General features: G+C 46.4%; 1 protein-coding gene across 2 annotated transcripts; it reads left to right on the top strand.

Moving 5' to 3' along the window:
• The first annotated feature begins 1337 nt into the window (after positions 1-1337).
• IL22RA1 (interleukin 22 receptor subunit alpha 1) lies at positions 1338-18012 on the top strand. Of its 2 annotated transcripts, XM_073317840.1 has the most exons (8): positions 1338-1694; positions 4841-4973; positions 7833-8014; positions 9298-9482; positions 10365-10500; positions 11351-11472; positions 16125-17108; positions 17565-18012. In XM_073317840.1, the coding sequence occupies exons 1-8, from the start codon at positions 1556-1558 to the stop codon at positions 17568-17570; spliced, it is 1887 nt and encodes a 628-aa protein (XP_073173941.1). In that variant the 5' UTR covers positions 1338-1555; the 3' UTR covers positions 17571-18012. The 2 variants fall into 2 exon arrangements, with proteins under 2 accessions (XP_073173941.1, XP_073173940.1); XM_073317839.1 differs by having other exon boundaries at positions 16125-18012.
• Positions 18013-20316: the final 2304 nt, after the last annotated feature.

The raw sequence follows: 20316 nt of genomic DNA, 5'->3' as shown, positions 1-20316 counted from the left end.
ACCAGGTTATGGTGCACAGGGCTTTACTACTGTATTTGATGAGTGTCTGTAATTAATTTAAAGTGGTTGTAAGTTGCGCCCCAGGCTCATTTGAGATGGTTTGTGCTTGGGAGAAAAGCTTTGCACCTAAACCAAACTCCAAGGAGAAATGAAAGGGGAAACCAAGTATTTCGGATTTTTAAATTGGCTTTAAAGAGTACCAAGGTCCCACCCCAGAATGGGGCCGAGAGGTTGGCCCCCACCAGTTCATAGCGCAGCTCTGTTACACATTCAGGGAATGCTTTGAGGGTGATCTCATTGATCAGCCATTTGCTTGGGCCAAAGCTCTAGTGGTGGTAGCAGCTAGATGTCGGGGGGGTGGCTGTTTTGCTCTGCCTCAGGTGAAACCCAGATTTATGTAGTAGGCCAGGATAGGCCTAGGCAATACTTAAGCCCCAGGATTTCACTCTGTTATGAACAGTAAGATACTGAGCAATTGATAATACAAACCCCAGAAATATCCAAGCAGGAATCCATCTGCTAACTAGGAAGTTACTGTACCTTAGAGTCCGGGAGCAGATAGCTTGCAGGGAGTGGGGGCTTTTCCACGGCTACGCACACACAGTCGCTGTGCCTGGGAACTCTTCCAAGCCAAACAGAGTGTGCAGCAGTGCCAACTCTCATGGCTCTATTGAAAGTCTCGTGATACTTGGTTTGTTCTTAAAGCCCCAGCTCCTGGATGCATAGGATTAGGTGAGACGCTCAGCCTTTTAAAAAGAAGTCTCTGTCCCTTGTGGTTGTAGAGAAAAGCCTGAAACTGTGACCTGAAGGTGCCCAAAAGGCTCAAAGACAAGAAGGCAAAGAACAAGAGCCCTGAATAAAGATTAAATCTCATGATTTTTTTTTGAGGGGGCTAAACCCATGATTTTTGGGGGGAACGTTATGTAACAAGCAGCCACATCTACAGTAGGATGGTTGTTCATGGGTTGGCTGTAGTGGTCACTTGGAACTTCACAGCTGTAATAAGGGATACAGCTCGGCTCCAAAAGCCCAGGCCCCTATTGCTTGAGCTACAGGAAAATCTTCATAGCTAGCCAATGATATAGGGGCTATGACACACAGTTGATCACTCCATTCCATAGAGGGCAGTGCTGCACATCAGCCAGCCAATTCTAATGCAAGCAACAGGTATAGAGCTCACTAACAAGTGAGGTGGGTGGTTTTGGAGTAAGGGAAGCAGCCACAGGGTGTTTCCAATGTAACTAGCTGCCTTGTTGGCAGAGGTTACGTAATCATGACACCAGCTTTGCCTTTTAAAGTAACAGAGGCAAAGCTGCCAGACCAGAAAAGCCAGCCCCAGATGGGAAATACCAGCAAGGGCTTTCAGGCAGGCAGTTCCTTATCAGAAAACAGGCACTTGGCTCCCCTTCAAAAAGTAGGGAACTTTTCACTCCTTGTGCACCTTTGTACAACACAGTGTGTGAGTGGACTCCCATTCCCTCTTGTGCGCGCACAGCCTCATGTGCTCCGACGGGAATGAAGGCAGGCTGGTAGCTCCTTCCTGGCCGCGTGGCTTATGCTCCCGAAGACAGGAAATTACTTCCCTTCAGAGGTGACTCACCTGGGCTTGGGAAAAATCCCCATCTTACCATCCCAGCTCACAGAGTCATTCATGAAGGAGCCTCTGATCTTTTGGGCTGTCTGTTCCCTGATGGGTAAGTACTGGCTTTCATTTCCTTTTGACCAGGGGAACCACGGTCTTCAGTGGTTTTACTGGTGCAGGGGCTGGCTCCCCCAGCAGGGGTGGCTGTTATGTGGCTGCCCTGAAATGAGACCTAAAGCAGGGGTTCTCACCTTTTTCTTTCTGAGGCCTCCACCAACATGCTATAAAAACTCCACAGCCCACCTGTGCCATAAGAACTGGTTTTCTGCACATAAAAGCCTGGGCTGGTTTTAGGGGGTAACAAGCAGGGCAGTTGCCTGAGGCCCCACACCACAGGGGCCCTGGCAAAGCTACATTGCTCAGGCATCAGATTCAACCCCAGGTGGTGGGACTTAGGGTCCTGGGCTTCAGTCCTAGGAGATGGGGCTTCGTCTTTCTGCCCTGGGTCCCAGCAAGCCTAACACTGGCCCTGCTTGGTAGCCCCTCTGAAACCCGCTCGCAGCTCCCCACGGGGCCCCAGGGCCCTGGTTGAGAACCACTGACCTAGAGAGTTTGCTTCTGCTTGGGTTAGTTTTTAAGGTCTCTGCCGGCATTGCTCCAATCTTAGTTGTTTTTGTAGCGCTGCTGTACGGATTAGCAAGGGAAGGACTAGGAGGCCTGATCCAAAGCCTTTCTAAATCACTGAAAGGCGCCCATTGACTTCAATGGGCTTTGGATCAGGCCCTCTCGGAATTAGCAGACCTTGGGGATGGAGGAAGGTGCAATAGGAAACTGGCGGGGGAAGGGAGGTAGAGGGATCATTGGGGTCGGATCATTGGCTGGGTTTCTGCAGGAGGCAGCCCCATAGCTGAGGCCAGTTACCGTCAGCAAATATACCAGGCGAAGAGCTGAGCTTAATGACTAAGGAGCCGCGTCACCCCCTTCAACAGTGGGATCCTCAGGAGAGGGGTCAGGGTGGAGAAGGGTTCAGGTCTCTCTGCACCATGGATCCCCGAGATCTGTTTGAAATGTGCCCCCGAATCCATGGCAGATGGAGCCATCCGCATGCAAAGCCCCTTTTTCCCCCATGTTCTGTTGGGACCCCTCCTGCCAGTGGCTGGGTTCCCCTGGGAATGCTAAGTAGCGGCCACAGAGGGGACAGTGGGACCTATGGCATCTCCCAATTAGGTTAACTCGCTCCGGTGTCTGTGCAGGAATCCAGCAGGTTCTCCGGTACCACGCACCATGGCCAGGCCTCTGCCCCCCTCTCTCCTGCTCTCCCAAGCCCTGCAGAGCCCCTTCCAGGACACATCTGAGCAAAAGGGACTTCTGTGGGGAGCAAGCAGGCTGGGTGTGTGTGGAGATAGCACACAGATGGCATTCGCTCCCGCTCCCACGTGGGAAGAGGAAGACTCAGAGCCACATGCTGACCCCCAGGGGACGCTCTGGGACAGTAGGGCAAGAGAAAAGGCAGCAGCAACCCTTTTATGCTGAGCAGTGCCAGGAGCAGCATCTTTCCAAGGCTGGCTATGTGAGCACAGGGGCCGCAGAGTCAGCCCTCAGGCCTGGTTCCAGGAGCCCACAGAGGGCATTTCACCCTCGGGCATACTTAGGGACACATCCTGCCCTCTTTCTGTCCCCACCACTGCCCACATTACTATCCATGTGCACTGCCCTTGTGCCCAGAGGACAGCTGTGCTGGGCCATGCACAGACAGAGACAGGCGCGGCCCCGCCCCGAACAGCTCTCACTCAGAACAGGGACGTCCATCAGGGCAGAATCTGGCTAGCCCGTTTACTTATCGCATGGTACCAGTATGTTTCCTTGTCGCTTCGGCTGCACCTAGTGACTTCTGAAAATGTAGGTCACTGGCTCCAGAGGGACTGCTGGGGCATGCTGTGTAAACACAGCCTCTTTGAGGGTTAGATGCTAAACACAAGAGCCTGGATCAGTTCCCTCGGCTGCATTCCAGACCAGCAGGTAGCACAAATATGTCGCGGGAAAACTTTGCTTTGTGTATTTACATTAGTAAGTGCTCTGAAGGGAGCCCAAAGCCTGAGCGCTGGTCAGTGGCTCACATCAGCGTCTTGCTGGGCTGATTGCCAGGCAGAGCTAGCTCTTTAGACCACATAGAGAAAGGTCAAGTGATTTCCCTGCTCCCCAGAGCCAAGCTCCTGGGCTGAGCCTGATTAAGCCAGATGTCATGTAGCTGGGGAGTTGTCTTCACCCTGATGCTCCCAGGCCAGAGTCCACTGTCAGGCCCTTCACAATTCCTCTGAGTATTGCTCACTGTACAGTCATCCTGAACCCAACCCAACTAGCTGGCAGACTTCTCTCGGCAGGAGAGGTTCATTGCACTCATTCATCCAGGGTTCAGCTAGGTCAGCCAGGAAGTGACACCCCAGACTTTAGCATAATGCTCCTCACTGCCCAGGGAAGAGGCAGAGAGGAAAGCGAGAGGGACAGGAGGTATGGATTGTACCTGGCAAGCTGCCTTTGTTACCCAGAGCAGGGGAATCCTCAGGTGGTATCAAGCCACTAGAGTGGCACTTATTGTATTTATTGCAGTAGCATCTAGGGGCCCCCCAACCAAAGGAACAGGGCCCCATTGTGCTAGGCACTGTACAGACACATGGCAGAAAGATGGTCCTCGCCCCAAGAGCTTAGTCTCCACCCACCCTCCCCATGGCCAGCGTGGGCATGTCCCAGGGAAAGGAAGTGTGGCCAGCACCCCTTTACATCTGGCTGATTCGGGACTGCCTGAATGACCCTTTGAACTGATGGTGTAAATCGGAGCAGCTTTCAGGGAACCAGCCAGAGGCCTGGACTGCTCGAGGTCTACAGGCATGCAGAGATGGTGTAAAGGCACTGTTGCCCCTCACTACGCCCCACGAGCTGTGCTGAATGCTTGGGGGGTCCAGCTCAGGATCTGACCTGTCGCATGTTGCTTGTTGTGCTAAGTGCACTACTGCAGAATCGCAGGCTGTCTCCAGCAATACTGGCCTCAACCCCAGCCCCAGCCTAAGCTCAGTCCAGATCCAAACACCAGGTCCTCAGCCCCTCTCCAGGTGACTGTAATGGGCATACTCTGTAGTCCTTGATCACTACCATGGAGCTAGCTAGCACCCCCGCAGCTGGCTGAGTGTTGTGGCAAAGCTGGAAACCCTGGCGTTATGATTTGGAAGGTGCCTTTCAATGCTAGCTGCCTCATTCCTCTAGGCTGTTCGATCGCAGAGAGGTCACCGCTTCTGAAACATGCAGCCTTTAGTTCTACAAACTTTGAGAACATCTTCAAGTGGGAAAGCGAAGCAGAGACTCCCCCAGGCACGGTGTATGAAGTCCAGTACAAACGGTATGTGGGCTTTGCCTTCTCCTTGGGGCCCTGCTTGAATGGGTGTCGAGTTCCTGGATTTCAGGGAGAAAAGGGCTGGATCAGGAAAGCAGGCTTAGCTGCCAGTGGCTGCTTCTTTGACTGCCAGGGAAATGACACTGCTTGGAACTGAGCTCAAGGGTCTCGGAGTTAATCTCAGCTGGAGAGTGATTGTCAGTTAAGAAGGAATGAATGGAAACTGAAAGCTCTCCGACCCAGTGGATAAGGACCCTGGGCTAGCGGTTGGGGTTCTAATCCCTGCTCTGCTACTGACCTACTGTGGGACTGTAGGCTGTTCTGTGCCTCAGTTTCCCTATCTGTGAAATACTGCCCATCCTTTGGTAAAGTGATTTGAGCTAAACAGATGAGCAAGACTATAGAAGAGCTTCAAATGATTGTTCCAGAACCAGTGATGGGTGGAAAACTTTTGGCAAAAACAAAATCAAATGAAAAACAAACTCAGTTCTATGATTATTATTGTTGGTTCATTTTCCAGCCATTTCTAAGCAGCACATATTTTCTGCCCTGCAGAGCCCAGCCTCCGCTCTGTGGGGAGGGAGAGGTTGGGGTTATTTCTTGGTACAGTCATGGGCATTTGAGAGCTGGCTTAGAAACAGGCCACATAACATTTCCCAGACTGTGCCCAGGGGGACTTCAGATAATTGGCCATTAGAATTTTCTTGCAATCCTCCAGCTGGGCCAGAGTGCGGTGGGGTCTTCTTCTAGGAGAGCTCACAGTTCTGTCACTCTCTAACCCCAGCCCTGCCATCCCTGCCCAAGCCTGCTGTGTGTCAGCAACAGTGATCACGCTGGATTAGCAGTTAGTCAAGAGCCCCAAGAGAAAATGCAGTTTATACAAGGAGGCTCCTGTGTGGATCATCTGGTCCTACAGGCCATGAGGTCCCGGGCTGCATCTGTGGTGGTACATGAGACACATGCAAGACCCAATTATGCAACCCTGTTCTTTTCCTGACCTACACTTACTCATGTGAGCTGCAATGGGACTATAGCTGGGTAAATGCTGCTAAGCATAAAGGCTGCAGTATCAGGCCCAGGGTGAATCCAGCCACTAGCTGGGAGCCCCTGTCCATTGAACATGTCTGCTGTAGGGTCCTGATCACCCAGGGCTTGATCATTGAACTCAGCAAGTCTTTCCATTCGCTTCATTGGGTTTTGGATGGGTTCTCAGCTGGCAAATTTTACAGCGAATTTACACACAATGATTCAGTGGCAGAGTTGGTGATGGAACCCACACCCTCCCCATGCTTTTACCAACGGGCAACACTTTCTCCAAGCAAGACACAGACAGATTCCATAATCAGGCAGGCGCCAGGAGCAGCAGATGAAAGAGTGCAGCCAGCTCATTAACCATTCAGCTCCCAGATGTGTGTTAATTATACTAATTAATGAAAAAGGCTGACTTCAACCCCTGTGCTCTGATGGGTAACTGCTCTAGCTGCCAAGCTACAGGGAGCTTCTGACAGTGCTTAATTTGTGCCAGGGCTTGGCAGGGCTGAGCCCCGGCACATCTAGCCTGGGCAGTTCATAGCCCTGGCACCTCTGGTCTTGCCGCATCAGTTATGAAAGTAAAAAAATTGCTTGATCCCCAGCACTTCTTTCATTACAAATTAAGCACTGGCATCTGGGGTCAGCTTCTCCTTACAGTTCCCCTGAGAGGAGGAGAAACAATCTATGCAAGGAGCCTCTTCCAGCAGAGATAAGAACAGCCCATTCCCAGTAGCTCACTCTGCTGCCTGGATTACCATCACCTGGTGGTGGCACAGCTCCTGCCTATGGGCCATGTGGATCCCAGATTAGCTGGGGTCCTGGGTAGGATACACACATACAGTGAGACTGGCTGCTGCGTGGAAGGCTCCATGTATAAGAAAATTCTCCTCTTGGGTCCTGGTTACCAGCCGGCAAACACAGCAGTGGATTCCTGAACCCCTTCCAGAAAAGGCAGAGAGGGCATGTGCTCCTTATATACCTGCCTTATGATCCAAAGCTCAGAATTGGAGTTTCCTCTAGTAAACAGGGTCAAAATGTTCCATGTTGGGTGTCGACATGCACCCAAATCCATATCTAGGAACCTAAATACAGAAAGTAGCTGGGTTCCCACAGGTACTCATTGCAGGGTAGAGGGGTGCAAAGCCCTTCTTGAAATCAGGCCTCTGTAAGCGTCCAGATAAAGGATATAAGTATCTAACGTTAGGCACCCAGCTCTGCAAATGTCACCTTTAATCTGTTCAAGGTCTTTGTCAGCTGCAGTGAATATGAGTTGTGTGTACTTCCTGGCCCCTTTGTGACACTGATTCTGTTGTTCATGTAAACAAGCCCCTTTTTTGTAAAGAGATAGGACAAAAAGTTACCCACTCTCTGAAGAAACTCTTATCAGTGGCTGAAAGAAAAGAATCTTTAAACGACCCAGTAATTGTATGTCCCAAATCTGTATATTGAGTCATTTATAGAGGGCTAGAAATCACTTTGGGTCTGGGAGCTATAAGACCTGGGTTCTATTCTGGGATTGACTGCTGATTTTGGGTAAGTCACTTCCCTGCTTTGTGCCTCAGTTTCCCCATCTGTAAAATGGAGGTGTGTAAAATGAAACTTCACAAGAGCATTCTGAGGCTTAATTCACTCATATTTGCAAAATGCTCTGAGACCCTGCTCTGAAAAGCATACGAGAAGCAGAAAATAGTGGCATTGGTGTTAGTCATTACTTTGATATTGCAGATCTCAAATATTTAGGGAGCACGCATACGGGTGTGTCTATGAGTGTGTAAAATATATTCTAGCAATCCAACGGGGCAGACTGAGAATAGTCACTTTGTCTTCTCTTAGGTACGGGGACGAAGACTGGCTTCAGAAAAGTGAATGCCAGAACATCACGCAGCCCTTCTGTAACCTCACTCACGAGACGGAAAACTTCAGAGAGCGCTACTATGCTCGAGTGAGGGCTGTAATCCAGAACTGCTGCTCCTCTGACTGGGTCCCTTCACAGAGATTCTACCCCAGAGAAGACAGTAAGGGACATGGCTGGAGTCTGTTAACACCACACCTGAATACTGTGGGCTCAGTCCTGTTCTCATTGATGTCTACTGCGACATGTCCATTGGCTTCAGTGTTGCAGGACAAAGCCCACTATGGGAAGGGGCTTGTGGGTGTTCCCCCTCTGAAAGAGACTGTGATGCCAGACAGGAAGGAGTTCGACTAGGGGGCTTTGGGCTCCTGCTGACATTTTTTGTTCAGAGTGGGTTGGAGGTGGAGGAGGGCTCCTGACCTCCCCTGGAAAGCCAGATATCTCTGAAGGAGCAACTGCCCATGTTAGTGCACTTGTGGGCTCTATTAAGGGATAGCGAGACTCAGCGGGACACTAACAGGGGTATGATGGGAGCCTGTGAGCAGCCACGGACCTAGTCATGGAAGCTGTGAGATTGGAGCTGTGATATTGTGAGCTGTGAGATTGGAGCTGTGATAATCTGTCAGCTTTATGGATATGTAACATAATCCCACCTCCAAATTATCTCTGCCACTGATTGACAGTGTGGCCTTGGACAAGTCCCATAACTTCTTTCTGCCTAATTTTTCCCTCTCTGTAAAATGGGGGTAATATTTACCATGCCTACTTCACAGGGGCATTGTGAGACTTAGGGTATACCTATATCTAAATTCTACAGTGGTGCTTCCATCAACCTAGGTGTATCTATACCGGGGCTTAGGTTGGCTAAACTATATCTCTCAGAGGTGTGAATTTTTCACATCCCTGAGTGATGTAGCTAGGTCGACCTAGGTTTTAGGTATAGGCCTCAGTGTTTCCAAAGCTCTTTAACATCCTTGTATGAAACACGCTATCAAACTGCCATGTAGTATCCCTAACTATTAGAAATTCACCTTTCTTTGGGGTGCATCTCAAGGTGGGATTATTGTGCCCCACAGCCATTCTCTACAGTTTGATTTTTAAGGCTATGTGACCCTGAGGTGCTACAGGTGGTTGTTTTTAACTCACAGCTGATCAAACGTTTTGCCTCCACCTGCAATCTTGTTTGATTTCTTTTGACACTTGCCCTTCAGTTTATTTGAGAATTTAGCATTCACAGTGACTCTTCCACAGCCTGCGATAAGGAATGATTGATGCCACATTTTATAAAGCTCCATAAAAGTTTAATAACTCTAGGCTGTTGGGCATATCGGGCTGAAGGGCACTGTACAATGTCAGAAGCAATAATTATACTCGCTAAACAGATGCTCTAGTAATTTATCATCTTTCGTCTAGTTAAATGACATTGCCCACTCTCCATCTTCTTAGCTACTATTGGAAAGCCGGAGGTGAAATACGTTCCTAGCATTAGATCCATAAAGTTTTTCATCCAACCCCCCTACACTCCTCTAAGAGATGAGGATGGCTCCCAGCTAACTGTGGAAGACATCTACAGCAGATTTGGTACCATCGATTACCACATGACGCTATTCAGCCAAAAGACGCACCAAGAGGTAACACACCTCCACAGATCCACTAACCGTTGGCTTTTGTAAAACCCAGCCTTTTTTGTCTGAATAAAATGTGGGGCAGGGCAGGGCAGGGCAGGCATACAAGTGAATTCATGCTAGATGGGATTTCTGAAGAACCTGAATTCTGTAAGAATTCTGAAGAAGAGAATTTTCAGTATCTTTGATATTCAGAGAAGCCCAATCCTACAACTGACTAGAAACTGACCAGACTCAAATGGGAACGTGACCTATTTGGGAGGGTTGGTTGGAAAATGGATTTTCAATCTGTCCCATGAAAAATTTCAAGATTTTGAAACTTTTTTCATTCTGAATGGGGTCAAAAAACCAACAATTTCAAATTTTTTCACGAAACATTCATTGTGGGTCAGCTGAAATATTTTGTTTCAATTTTAGCTCTCTTTTTATATATACATTTCAAAATGAGAAGTTGTTTAAAAATGAAAAATCAAAACTCTTTGTTCCAAAAATGTCAAAACTGGCTCTTTTGACACTTTTGAAAGTTTTTCCTCAATGTTTTCCTAAAAAAATTTTATCAACATCAATGTGATTTTGTGGAAAATATCAGTTTTGTCAAAATATCATTTTGCAATGGAAATATGTTGCAGTGAAAATTATCCAACCAGCTGTACTATCTTCATTGTCTCAGGGAAGTGAAATACAAAAAGGAAACAACCTAATGGTGGAAAACTAATTAGATGTTTTGCTAATCTTGGGGGTTATTAGTAAGAGTCAGGTGAGGATTTTATTTGTAAATGCAAACTTTTTGTTTTGTTTTTAATTGGAGTTGAAGTAATTAAATAATTTAACCTCTTTAAAATACAAATCTCTGCTTTGGGTTTTTTTTGTTTTGTTTTGTTTTAACAGTGGGAAAAGAATGAGAACAACAAAGAATTTGAAGTTTCTGACTTGAACCCAGACACTGAATATAATGTCACAATATATCTCAAGCACTTAGAAAAAAGAAGCCAGCCTCGTGTGTTTTCCATTAGTACGTTACCAGGTGAGCCTGCTAAATCTGCACGTCTGAATTAGAGGCCCGTGTAGTTGGAAATAGGAGAGCACGTGGGTGGTGGGTGAAGCCAGCACTGGCCCTGCCCCTTCCACCCAAGGCTCCACCCCTCCGCCCGCTGAAGCTCTGAGCACTCCTCCCCCTTCTCCCTCTCCTCTCCCCGCTGTGGCCAGAGGAGTCCCGTCCCAGCCACGCTGGCTGACCTGACCCCCAAGCCACCCAGGGCTGCTGGCTGGCCCGAGCCACCCCTGGCCGCCCCAGCCCCTGGCTGCTGGCCTGAGCCCTGAGCTCCAGGCCATCAGCTGGAGCTGAGGCCCCACTGGCTTTGGGAGACAGGGGGAGTGAGGGTAGGGCCTTGGGGCAGAGCGTGGGTGGGGCCTTCAATACCTGCTGCCCATGGGAAGGGAGGTGTCCATGTGACACTCTGTTAAGAGGTGGTTCCATTCCATGAAAAGGTTTGAGAACCACTACATCAGGGAGTACAGTCCAGAAGCATGTTATTCCTCTATTTGAAGTTTCCACTACCCCAAGGCCTTTGTGCAATCAGATACAGCTAACCATGGGGTCCTGGGCATGTTCTGCCTAGGAGAGTCAGTTTGCAATTACACTCAGAGTTATAAGAAGGAGTGGGATCAATTTATTCTCACCAGTCCATTAGGAATGGGGAAAAAAGTGACGATCTCAAGCAGCAATAAGGAGCATGGTGGAAAACAGCTGTTGTGCTTAACGGCACCGTTAAGGCCTAAGAACTGAATGCTGGAGGATGGATTAGATGATCCAGCACATTATTTCCAATCCTATTCTGTGAGGCTAAATTGCATTTTTTTTCCCCACTGAACAGATAACACCTGGCTCCTATACTGTGTTGGGGGAATTACATTTGCTACAGGATCGCTGTTTGCTGTGGTATGTTATGCGATCTATAAATACATCAAACAACGCACAGCACGGCCGAAGTCTTTGGTAAGTGTCCTTAAGTCATTACAGGAAATGTTTAATATGCATGGGAGAATGTGAATCCATTTGAATAGGATCACAGAATTATAGCAATGTAGAGCTGGAAGAGACCTTGACAAGTCAAGTCCAACCCCCAGTGCTTGAGGCAGGACCAAGTAAACCTAGATCATCCCTGATAGGTGTTTGTCTAACCTGTTCTTAAAACCCTTCAATGATGGAGATTCCACAAACTCACTTGGAAGCCTATTCCAGAGCTTAACTACCTGTAGAGTTAGAAAGCTTTTCTTCATATCTAACCTAAATCTCCTTTGCTGCAGATTTAAGCCCATTACTTCTTGTCTTGCCTTCAGTGGACATGGAGAACAGTTGATCACCGTGCTCTCTGTAACAGGCCTTAACATATTTTAAAAAAAGAAAAGGAGTACTTGTGGCACCTTAGAGACTAACCAATTTATTTGAGCATGAGCTTTCGTGAGCTACAGCTCACTTCATCAGATGTTTACCGTGGAAACTGCAGCAGACTTTATATACACACAGAAATCATGAAACAATACCTCCTCCCACCCCACTGTCCTGCTGGTAATAGCTTATCTAAAGTGATCAACAGGTGGGACATTTCCAGCACAAATCCAGGTTTTCTCACCCTCCACCCCCCCACACAAATTCACTCTCCTGCTGGTGCTAGCCCATCCAAAGTGACAACTCTTTACATAATCAAGTCGGGCTATTTCCTGCATAGATCAAGGTTTTCTCACATCCCCCCCACCCCCATACACACACAAACTCACTCTCCTGCTGGTAATAGCTCATCTAAACTGACCATTCTCCAGGTTTAAATCCAAGTTAAACCAGAACATCTGGGGGGGGGGGGGTAGGAAAAAACAAGAGGAAACAGGCTACCTTGCATAATGACTTAGCCACTCCCAGTCTCTATTTAAGCCTAAATTAATAGTATCCAATTTGCAAATGAATTCCAATTCAGCAGTTTCTCGCTGGAGTCTGGATTTGAAGTTTTTTTGTTTTAAGATAGCGACCTTCATGTCTTCATCAGCCACACTATCAGAGGCTCGTTCACCTGCACATCCACCAATGTGATCTATGCCATCATGTGCCAGCAATGCCCCTCTGCCATGTACATTGGTCAAACTGGACAGTCTCTACGTAAAAGAATAAATGGACACAAATCAGATGTCAAGAATTATAACATTCATAAACCAGTCGGAGAACACTTCAATCTCTCTGGTCACGCAATCACAGACATGAAGGTCGCTATCTTAAAACAAAAAAACTTCAAATCCAGACTCCAGCGAGAAACTGCTGAATTGGAATTCATTTGCAAATTGGATACTATTAATTTAGGCTTAAATAGAGACTGGGAGTGGCTAAGTCATTATGCAAGGTAGCCTGTTTCCTCTTGTTTTTTCCTACCCCCCCCCCCCAGATGTTCTGGTTTAACTTGGATTTAAACCTGGAGAATGGTCAGTTTAGATGAGCTATTACCAGCAGGAGAGTGAGTTTGTGTGTGTATGGGGGTGGGGGGGATGTGAGAAAACCTTGATCTATGCAGGAAATAGCCCGACTTGATTATGTAAAGAGTTGTCACTTTGGATGGGCTAGCACCAGCAGGAGAGTGAATTTGTGTGGGGGGGTGGAGGGTGAGAAAACCTGGATTTGTGCTGGAAATGTCCCACCTGTTGATCACTTTAGATAAGCTATTACCAGCAGGACAGTGGGGTGGGAGGAGGTATTGTTTCATGATTTCTGTGTGTATATAAAGTCTGCTGCAGTTTCCACGGTAAACATCTGATGAAGTGAGCTGTAGCTCACGAAAGCTCATGCTCAAATAAATTGGTTAGTCTCTAAGGTGCCACAAGTACTCCTTTTCTTTTTGCGAATACAGACTAACACGGCTGTTCCTCTGAAACCTAACATATTTTAAGACTGTTATCAGGTCCTCCCTCTATCTTCTTTTCTCAAGACTAAATATGCCCAGGTTTTTTTTTTTAACCTTTCCTGATAGGTCAGATTTTCCAAACCTTTTATTATTTTTGTTGCTCTCCTCTGGACTCTCTCCAGTTTGTCCACATTTTTCCTAAAGTGTGGCGCTCAGAACTGGGTACAGTATTCCAGCTGAGGTCTCACCAGTCCTGAGTTGAATGGGACAGTTACCTTCAGTGTCTTCCATACAACATTCCTGTTAATACGCCTCAGAATATTAGTCCTTTTTGCAACTGCATCACATTGTTGAGTCAGATTGAATTTGTGATCCTCTCGAACCCCCAGATCCTTCTCAGCAGAACCACTACCTAGCCATTCCCCATTTTGTAACTGTCCATTTAATTTTACCTTCCTCAATGTGGTACTTTGCACTATCCAAGTTATTAATGAAAATATTTTAACAATACTGGACCCAGATTGACACTCTCCGCTGTCCCAGTTTGACAGCACACCATGTATGACTCCTTTGAGTACCATCTTCCAACTAGTTATGCACCTACAGTATAGTAATTTCATCTAGACTGCATTTCCCTAATTTGCTTATGAGACTGTCATGTGGGACTGTATCAAAAGCCTCACTAAAATCAAGATATATCACAGCTTTCCCCCATCCACTAGGCCAGTAACCCTGTCAATGAAGGAAATTAGACTGGTTTGGCATGATTTGTTCTTAACAAATCCATGCTGGCTATTCTAACACTATTATCATCCAGGTACTTACAAATTGATTGATTGATAATTTGTTCCAGTATCTTTCTAGGTACTGAAGTTAGGCTGACTGATGTATAATTCACCTGGTCCTCTTTGTTCCCTTTTTTAAAGAGAGGTACTGTGTTTGTCCTTCTCCATTCTTCTGGGACCTCGCCCATCCTCCGGGAGTTCTCAAAGATAATTGCTAGCAGTTCTAAGATTGTTTCAACTTGTTCCTTAAATATCCAAGGATGAATTTCATTAGATCCTATTGACTAGAATACATCCAACTTATCTAAATATTCTTTAACCTGTTCTTTACCTAATTTGGCTTGTGTTCCTTCTGCCTTGTTAGTATTAATTGTGTTGAGTTATCTGGGCACCATTAATTTTATAGTAAAGCATGAAGCAAAATAGGCATTAAACACCTCAGCCTTCTTGATGTCATCAGTTATTAGCTCTCCTTCCTCGCTAAATAGAGGACCTACATTTCCCTTCATCTTTTTCTTGTGCCTAATGTATTTAAAGACCCGCTTCTTATTGCCCTTTATGTCCCTTGGTAGGGTGTAATTCATTTTGTGCCTTAGCCGTTCTGATTTTGTCCCTACATGCTTGTGCTCTTCTTTTGTAACTCCTCCTTAGCTATTCATCCATGTTTCCACTTTTTGTAGGATTCCTTTTTTGATTTTCAGGTCATTAAAGAGCTCCTGATGGATCCATACTGGCCTCTTACTATTTTTCCTGTCTTTCCTTTTCATCAGGATAGCCTGTAGTTGTGCCTTTAATATTATCTCCTTGAGAAACTGCCAGCTGTCCTGAACTCCTTTTCCCCTTAGGTATTGTTTAAAGTTTGCTTTGAAGTCCCATTGTCCTTGTTCTGCTGCTCTGTCTCTCCTGTCCTTAGAGTCATGAAATCTATCATTTCATGATTCCTTTCACCCACATCGCCTTCCACCTTCAGATGTTCTATCAATTCCTCCCTCTTGGTCAGAATCAAGTCTAATGTAGCTGTCCTTCTGGTTACTTCCTCCATTTTCCGAAATGAAAAGTTCTCCCCTGTACAGTCCAAGACCTTTTTAGAAATGTTGTGTTTTGCCATATTACTTTTTCAGCAGATGTCTGGGTAGTTAAAGTCCCCCATGACTACCAGGTCTTGTGTTTTGGATAGTTCTGTTATTTGTCCTAGAAATGCCTCATCCACCTCCTCTTCCTGATTTGGTGGTCTAGAGTAGACACCTACCATGACATCACCCCTATTGTTTTACCCCTTTTGTCTTTACCCAGAGACTTTCAACTGATCCAGACCTTCTGGACCTCAGAACGAGTGCATATATTCTTGATGTATCTCCTCCCTTTTTATCCTGCCTTCCCTTCCCCAACAACATACACCCCTCTACACCAATATTCCAGCCATGAGACTTATCCCACCAAAAATAGAATTGGCAGATAACTGTCCAGAAGAGGTAATTGTGTGAGGTATGTGTAGCTCTCCTTTGGAAATGCAGCCTGGCCATTCTAGCTCAGCAAAGATTGTTAAGGCGAGTTTCAGAGTACGGCAACACAGGTGATGTCAGGTCTGAAGACTTTGTTAAGAAAGTTAAGGAAGCTGGGTTTATTCTCCTTGGAGAAGGGCTGACTTTGAGGTGATGATCTGCTGGACGGTTTCAAAATTGTGAACCCCAAAAGCAACACTTTTATTATTCTTTACAGTCTAAGTTTTCAAAAGTGACTAGTGATTCTGGGTGCCTCCATTCTTGGGTGCCCAACTGGCAATAACTTAGAGGGACTTGATTTTTAGAAGATGGATGCTCAGCACTTTCTTAAAATCAGACCTCCATTAAGGCACGTCAAGTATGGCGGATTGCAAGCTCCTATGCAGAGTTTCCCAAAGGGATTTTGCAATAATATAAAATAAACTTTGAAAACTCACAGCTTCATTGCTACTAACGTTTGTCTTTCTACCACGACAGGACTTCAGAGGGATTTCAGCCTTCCAGCCCCTCATGCTGACAGTGGAGCATATTATAAGCCCCATTAATGATTTATCCAAACCTGTTCCGTACACCCCAGATGTACAGTTAATGCCGATTAACATGCTGCAGCAGACGTCTTTATTCCCTTTGCCAATAACTGCCTATCAACAACAGGCCAATGTGTTGGCATTTCAGCCCATCATTCAGCCAGTCAACCAAGCAAATGGTTTTCCTTCTGCATACACTCCTCAAATAGCCCAGGAAAATCTACCATGCACGCTGAACAAGAAACCTCTGGCCTTGACATATGGAGTGTGCATCGAAAGCCCAAGATGCATCAACAGGAGGAATTCTCAGTCAGACCAGATGCTGCAGGATGTTTCTCCTGAAAGGTTTGTCATTGGCAAACTTAAAACCAAGACACCAGGCGACAGGTACTGTGATGAGAACTACAAGGAGCAGAGGCCGAAGCTGGTAGAGAGAGAATTATGGGAAAGCAGTGACACTGACATGACAGGAGTGGCGTTCTCCATGGGGCCAATGCAGCAGTTGATGCTCCAGACAGACTGTGAGGAAGCTAAGCTGCACATGCCCCAGCAGTCACTGTCTCTGCTGCAGGAAGGTGGAAACTACAGACGGCAGATGGCAGGGTTGCTGCCATTGCTGTCCTTGCTGACAGTTGACACAAACTCTGTCTCAGAGGATGGGCATTCTCCGTCATCCTCCTCCCCCTTACTAAAGTCAGTCTGTACCTGTGATGACCTCCCCGGGGAATGCAGCACAGGCCAGTTGATGTCATTAGATTCATTGTCATATCCTGAAAACAAACTGAAGCCTCCGGACTTTCAAACAACAGATGTGTTATCGGCAGCAAGGGAGCCAGGCTGCCTAGAACTAAACACCTTTGCACCCCATGCCTCTGGCTCCATCCAGGACAATGACACGCTTTTGACTATGTTGTTCAGAGACTTGGATTTAAAGGTACAGTGAGAGCATGGCCAGGATGAAAACACACTGATGTATTACCACAGCATTGAATGATTTTTAAGGGCTGGATTCTGCCAACCTTTACTCACATTAAAGAGTGCCCTACTGGGCAAGCGTCCTCACTGAAATAAATGGAACTACTCGCTGAGTAAGGTACTAATCAACATGCATAAGAGTGTTAGAATCTGGCCCTACATTGTCACAGGCATGAGTGCCTTTACTAACTGCACTGCTTCCAGAAAAGCTATGTTATCTTTGCACTTTAATAATACCTAGCTCTTTGATTCTTGGATGTTGTCAAATTGATTACACCTAAAAGTTGGCCTATTTTAAAACTAGAGAGGGAGCCCAAGCTCACCTGCCAGATTCAACCCCCATAAAATTTGGGTCAGTTTGGGGCAGGACCCAGATTTCGTAGCTGACGCCTGTTTCTTTTCACCAAAATCTCAGATCTAAACTTTGGGGAAGTTCAGCTCCGGATGAAGTCACAGCAAGAAACAAATCTCATTTGGAGAGGATCTCATGAATGGTCATTTCCCAGATGGTAATAGTATTTTTAAGCAGATTTTGTTTAAAGCAAGAAGACTACAGGCTGGGCCTGGAGTCTCATTGTGCATTTGTTGGTTGTGCATCACTGGTCAGCCGGACTCTATCAGAGATTCTGAATAAAGCTGATTGCAAACTGTCTCTCCTGTCAATGTCACCAGAAAAAAAGGGTTAGTTCAAGTTACACTCTTTTCCCTTTGGCTTTTGGCTAAGACAAACTGTAATATCCACTGAATACCTGACTCCTCCTCCTCCCCTGGGCTTATAGGAGGAATAACGGATGTGTCTTTTCCATTTTTAATATCTCTGTCTTAAATGAGGAATGAATAAGGGCGACTAATAAAGAGATGAAGCATCATAACAAAGGCAATAGCTGCCAATTCACTGGCTTGTTTTAAATGTTTCTATTGATGTTTTTAGGTAAATATTTATTTGGAAAAAAAGCTAATTGGATTGGTTCACGTACAATCCAACCCAAGTTCTTTATCACAGTTCCATCATTTCATCATTCAGTGGCTTTTTCCTGCTGTGTTCACTTCCACTTCTGGCAATGGAGCCAGGGAACCTGTTAATAATTTTATAAACTGGAGCGGGTTACAGTAATATGTTACAATTGTATTTCCCCTGTACGTTGCAAACATTTTTCGCGTGAGTCCAGGTTTCATCCCTCATTCTCTGTAGCAAGTGAATTATGACCATTCATTTTCATAGCAAGGCAAGGCCTTCCTTCCTCCAGTACATAAGCTAGCTGCTTATTTTCTACACCCAATAGTTACAGCTCTATACTGCTAAGGAGGCAGCCTGAGTGGTCTAAGTCTCTGCTGGAAACTCTCTGCAACCAGGGGTTCAAATCATGGCAGAGCGAGCTCAACCCTGTGTGCATTTCAGGGAACTAAATGGAGTTCCAGGCAGTGAACCTGCATCTGTGGCGTCAGCACGAGCCATAGTTCTGTCTGCTTTGCGTGGAGGCTCAAAGGGCCCTTGGAACTTTTTGTGGGAGTCATTAGGGATATGCCCCAGTTTCCATAACTAAAAATTTCTTCTCTCCCCACTGATGAGCAGTGTGCCCTGGGCAGGCTGGCCAGCTGGTTCCCTGCACTCCAGAGGTAGCTGGTACTGTATGTTTTATGTCCAACAACTGGTGGCCCTACTCCATTTTTATACATCCCTTGTTCACTCTAAACTCCCATTGGAGTCAATAAGAGTTTGGCCTGAGATAAGGTCTGAGTCAAGTTCTTCAGACTCTGGCCCATTGTCTATACGGTGAGTTGGGATCTTTTGAATTAGAAGTACCTACATACAAGGTTATTTATTCAAATTGATTACTTAGGCCCATGTCCTAACCCATTCACTTCCCAAGGTAGCTAAAGGTAAAATTCTCCAAGTGCACCCATGTGTCCTCAAAATCTATAAACATTCCTATTCCTGAGCCCTATAAGGAAGGCTGTTGAATGAGGCTTGGGAGTGATGGAATAGGGAGCACAAAGTACCCTAAAGCTTTAAAGGCAATGTGGGGCAAGAGAGACACTCCCAGGCTACTATGTGGGGTGGGAAGGTGAGCTGAGAATCTGTCATTTAAAATGTTTGGTGTCATTCAACACTCTGGAAATGTTACAAGCGCGACGTCCCGTTCTCTGACCCTTTTATTAGCATCTCTGAGTGTGACAGATTTTTCTTCCAACCCAAATGGCCGGAAGTGATTTCTATTGACACCACCCCCACCACCACCGCACCCCCATAAGCAGCAATTACAATCTAGTGACTCGGATTTGCTGCTGGTTCAAGATGAACACGTCAAGCAGTGGGGTCATAGCCACAACCGTCAGGATCCAATTTCACAGGGGCATTTCAATACACCTGAAGCCAGTGCTGGGCAGACAGGGTGAAAACTGACCCTCTCACAGACAGGCTACTACTCAGGGCTTCCATGACAGGGGCCAGTAAGGGCTTTGCTGGGGTGTGACTTGGTATTCAGGGGGGTGGTCCAGATGTTCTCACCCAGTCACATCTCTATGCACAGCCATCTGTGCAAAAATTAACCCCGTTCTTACTCGTAATAGGTAGCACAAAGATGCTCTCAGGAAGTATACAGGCACATAAGGATGTGCATGTGCCTGGTGAGAGATCCATTACACCTGCTTCCAGGCTACTCTTCAGAATTTGGCCCTTTCTTTGGAACCTGCTACTTAAGCCAAACTCCTCTTTCTTACAGTTCTGGTACCGGCTCATCAAATGCTTCCTGAGTGTGAGGTCGAGAGAGAGTCATTTCCCAAGGGAAAGGGGAGTGAAAGCCCCATCATTTGAAACTGGCATGGACAAAGTCCTAGGAGACATACTTAAGGGATCAGTAATATACAGGAGAAGCTTAATTTGGCTAGTATTTGCCGTACAAAGCACATTGCCCAAAGCTTTACAGACTTCAATAAATAAGAGTAGAGGGAAAGAGGATTTAGAGGCAAGGGAAAAAAGGGATGTTTTCAGATTGGCTGAGCTGGGAAGCGGATGAGGCAGCAAGAACGCTGCATTGGCTATGTGAGGGGAGGCTGTATGTATATTTCCTATAATAAAAGTTTCTTATCTCTGATTACTCTGATTCTCTCCTGAGTTGCACTGGGCCATGCACGCAATGGCATATGACAAAGTGCCATCTCTGTAA

This window comes from Lepidochelys kempii, chromosome 19, assembly GCF_965140265.1.
Source record: "Lepidochelys kempii isolate rLepKem1 chromosome 19, rLepKem1.hap2, whole genome shotgun sequence".
NCBI lineage: Eukaryota > Metazoa > Chordata > Testudines > Cheloniidae > Lepidochelys > Lepidochelys kempii.
Note: the sequence above shows the minus strand (reverse complement) of the source record. Positions and strands in the feature narration are given on the sequence as shown.